The sequence below is a fragment of the Chaetura pelagica genome, unplaced genomic scaffold (assembly GCF_000747805.2).
Source record: "Chaetura pelagica isolate M959 unplaced genomic scaffold, ChaPel_1.0 scaffold369, whole genome shotgun sequence".
NCBI lineage: Eukaryota > Metazoa > Chordata > Aves > Apodiformes > Apodidae > Chaetura > Chaetura pelagica.
The window spans coordinates 1,869,062-1,872,523 of NW_009970235.1; the positions used below are offsets into that span (position 1 = coordinate 1,869,062).

At 54.0% G+C, this 3,462-nt stretch overlaps 1 protein-coding gene across 1 annotated transcript in view; it reads right to left on the reverse strand.

Annotated features, from left to right (window-relative positions):
• LOC104396147 (sodium/nucleoside cotransporter 2-like) overlaps positions 1-3,462 on the reverse strand; it is an 8,846-nt gene that overhangs the window by 2,090 nt on the left and 3,294 nt on the right. The window contains exons 7-13 of the mRNA XM_010005952.1: positions 3,337-3,414; positions 2,907-2,987; positions 2,500-2,580; positions 2,226-2,351; positions 856-986; positions 513-681; positions 128-325 (exon numbers count right to left, since the gene is read on the reverse strand). Of these exons, the coding sequence (XP_010004254.1) occupies positions 128-325; positions 513-681; positions 856-986; positions 2,226-2,351; positions 2,500-2,580; positions 2,907-2,987; positions 3,337-3,414 (864 nt within the window). The remainder of the gene's footprint in view (positions 1-127; positions 326-512; positions 682-855; positions 987-2,225; positions 2,352-2,499; positions 2,581-2,906; positions 2,988-3,336; positions 3,415-3,462) is intronic.

The window sequence follows — 3,462 nt, forward strand, 5'->3', positions numbered from 1 at the left end:
CATAGGTGTCCTCCCACCCCCCCCCCATCATTCCCCTGCCTGCCTGTCACCCTGGCCAGGCCCCATGCCCTGTTTGGGCTGGCTTCAACCCTGTCCTGTGCCCAGTAGGGTGGCAGGTGTCCCTCACAGATATCCACTGCTTCCGGCTCCCATCCCACTCCTCCAGGCCTGACAGACGGTTCTTCTTGTACGTGGCCAACTGTTGGTACGCCACAAACTCATTCAGGAAGATCTTGATTCCCAGGAGCTCAGCCACCAGTGGTGAGTCTGCCCAGTCAGCTCCCATAAGAAAGGCCACAGGCATGAGGACATAGGAGCAGATCACCTGGGAAAAGCATCCCAGAAAGGAGCAACTCAGAGCTGACCATCTGCATAGCCCTGGGTCTGGACATCAGCTGCCAAACACCGAGCAAGGGTCTCAGCAACCTACTGAGGGCAGTGGGCAAAGAGAGGGATGGGTGGGGGTTGTGGGATTTGGTAGCCCAAAACCATGGGGCTGCCCTTGGGGGTACCTGGAAGGAGAGCCCCTCAATGTCCACCATCTCCCCGAACCAGCGCAAGGCAGCGTTGATGAACTCCAGCACTGCCAAAAAGGCAATGAGATTGGCTGCAATGTTGGCCACGAGCCCCACGGAGGCAGCAGCCCCATTGCTTGCAGCTTCCAGGATGTTCTGCTCTTCCCTGTGTGGAAAAAGACCCCAGTTGGCTCATGTGCAAGGTCATCTCTGTGGATGTCTGCACGCTAAAGGGTCTTCCAACCTGCGATGTCCACTTGTGTCCCCTAAATTGCCCCTAGGGCTTCTGTGCACTGCCAGGATGTGTGCAAGCATCCACCATCCCTCTTCTCACACTCACCCACTGGAGAGGCGGATGCTTCCTTTGCCCTTGAACTTGGACTCTTCAATTTCAGGGTAGACGAGTTTGGACATGGCAAGGGCGCAGGGCGCAGCCATCACGGAGGCTGCGATCAGTGATGCTGCATCGATCTGCAACATGCAGACCATGGGTTTAGGCACCTCTTCGAAAGGCTGGGCCCTGGGGCATGCCCACCAGGGCATTCCAGCACATGGGTGGCATCACCCAGTGATGCTTGGAGCAGTTCAGGCTTCATCCGTCGCTAAGAGAAAAACATCTGATTTTCCTATCTTAACCAGGAGTGGCATGTCAGTCCTGGATGGAGGCATTGCTGGAGCTGCAGCGATCACAGCCTTGGGGAAGTTAATCTGTCCTGCTGTTTGACCTCATCTTGAGGTCCCTTCCTTGTTCCCTTTTATTGGTATCAGAGCAATTGGTGCAACATTGCAAACTTCTACCTGCTGATGAAGAGCCAAGCTCCTGGTGCCACCCCTCCCTCCCATGCCCAAGGAGTGGCAATTTCTCATCTCTCTGGCCTTTCACCTTTGGTTTCTCATTTAAGGAGACTAATTAATGTTTAAATGGCAGGACCTCAGCCAGCAGGTCAAGGGGAAGGTTTATTCTCCTTTACAGATCTCTGATGAGGCCATGTCTGGACACTGTGTCCAGGGCTGAGACAGTGATGGAGAGGGCATCTCCAGGAGGGCTGGGGCACAGGACTGTGCAGGTGATGCTGGAGGTGTAGGACCTGTTCATCTGGGAGAAAAGAGCTGGGGGCTTGTATCTGCCATTCCCAACCACTTGAACAGAGGATAGAGGGAAGACACTGCTCAGAGGTGCCCAGTGCAAGGGTGAGAAGCACTGACACAGTATCAGAGGGGGAATTCCAGTTGGATGTAAGGAAAAAAGTTGTTCCCTTAACTGAGATGCCTATGGGGTGGACCAGAGAGGTGGGAAGATCTCCATCCATGGGGATGTTCACCACCAACCTGGACAAGGCACCGGGCATCCCACTGGGCTTTACCATCACCTGATTTGGGCAGGAGGGTGGGTCAGAAGGTCTATCCAGGGTAAATTATCCCATGATTCAGGGAGATTTGCCCAGCTCACTGTGCAAGGCCATGAGTGAGGGTCCCATGCCAGTGCCTGCTACCTGGCAGGGCTCTGGCATTTTCATGAGGCTGGAGAAGGTGAGGCTGGACATGAAGGCACCCTGTTCTCATCCTGCTTACAGAAGGGGACCATGGGGCACCTGCCACTCACAAGTCCCACTCACAAGTGTTTTCTCCCACTCACAAGTCCAGGGCAGCTCTTGCATGTCAGGACCCTATAGCAGGGAATATGTGGCAGTCACCTGCTTGTGCACTCACCCCAAAGGATATATAGGCACCCATCACACTGCCTGCAATGGTGGAAAAGCCACCAGTCATCACAGCATGGATTTCTGAATGGGTCATGTCTGCCAGGTATGGGCGGATGAGCAGCGGAGCTTCAGTCTGGGAGAGAGAAAAGCCTGTAGTCTTTGAAACAGGGTCACACAGGACCGCAGGTCTTCTGCTCCTGAGAAGGGAGAAAACAACCCTTCCTCCAGGGCAAGCTGAGCAGTGAGGGCTGAGGAGCTGGGTCTCCTGCCCAATACCTTACCTGTCCCACAAAAATGTTTCCCGCCACACTCAGGGTCTCAGTGGGAGTGGTGCCCATTGAGACTTGAAGCAGCCAGGAGATCTGGGGAAGACAAGGCCACCATGTTCACGAAGGCTACTGCCACCCACTCCATGTAGCAGGGCACTCACTGGCCCTCAAGCTGCACAGAAGGAATCTTGAGAAATGCCCAAAGACCAGGTAGCAACATCAGCTCCAGGGCTGAACTTCCTTGGGAGGGCATGCAAAATAGAGGGGTTTGTGTCTATTATTTTAAGCAGGACAAATCTCCCCAGATTAGCATCATGCTAATTTCCCTGGGACATCCCTCAGCTGAACACAGTAGTCTGAAAACCCAGCAGGTTTTTCTCCTTTCCACCACCACCCCAGAGCCAGGTGTAAGGCCCTACCTTGACAATGAGCCACTGCATGACACCAAGGTAGTAGAGGATGGACATCACACAACTGAAGAAAACAACAATGGGCAGAGTCTGTGGGCAAGGGCACAAGGTTAAAGGACAGCTGAGCATCACATCTAAGTATACTTGGGGACCAAGCCCTTGTGTCCCATGAGCTGGACATGGCATGGTATTGCATCACCAGCCATTGCTATTGGGCCAGGCTGGCAGGAGGGACAGGGACAAGTGAAAAACCTTCACAGCACTGAGGAGGTTCACAGATGGGTTAAAAGCTGAGGGATACCCATCCTTGAACTGTTTGAGCTCTGTGCGCAGGCCTGGTTGCATTTAGCTCCATGCTCTCCAGCACCCAACAAGGCAGCCAGACCAGGAGAAAGCCAGGCTCTGCCACTCCCTCCCATGCCCTGTTCCCCAAGCTGACCTGAAAGGCAAAAACTTCTTTAATGAGCGTGTTCCCAAAGACGAAGCTGGAGCCAGCTGTGGTGTATCCCAAGAAGAACTGCAAGTGGAGAAGTTGCAGGGTAAGGAGATCTCCACTGACTCTTTC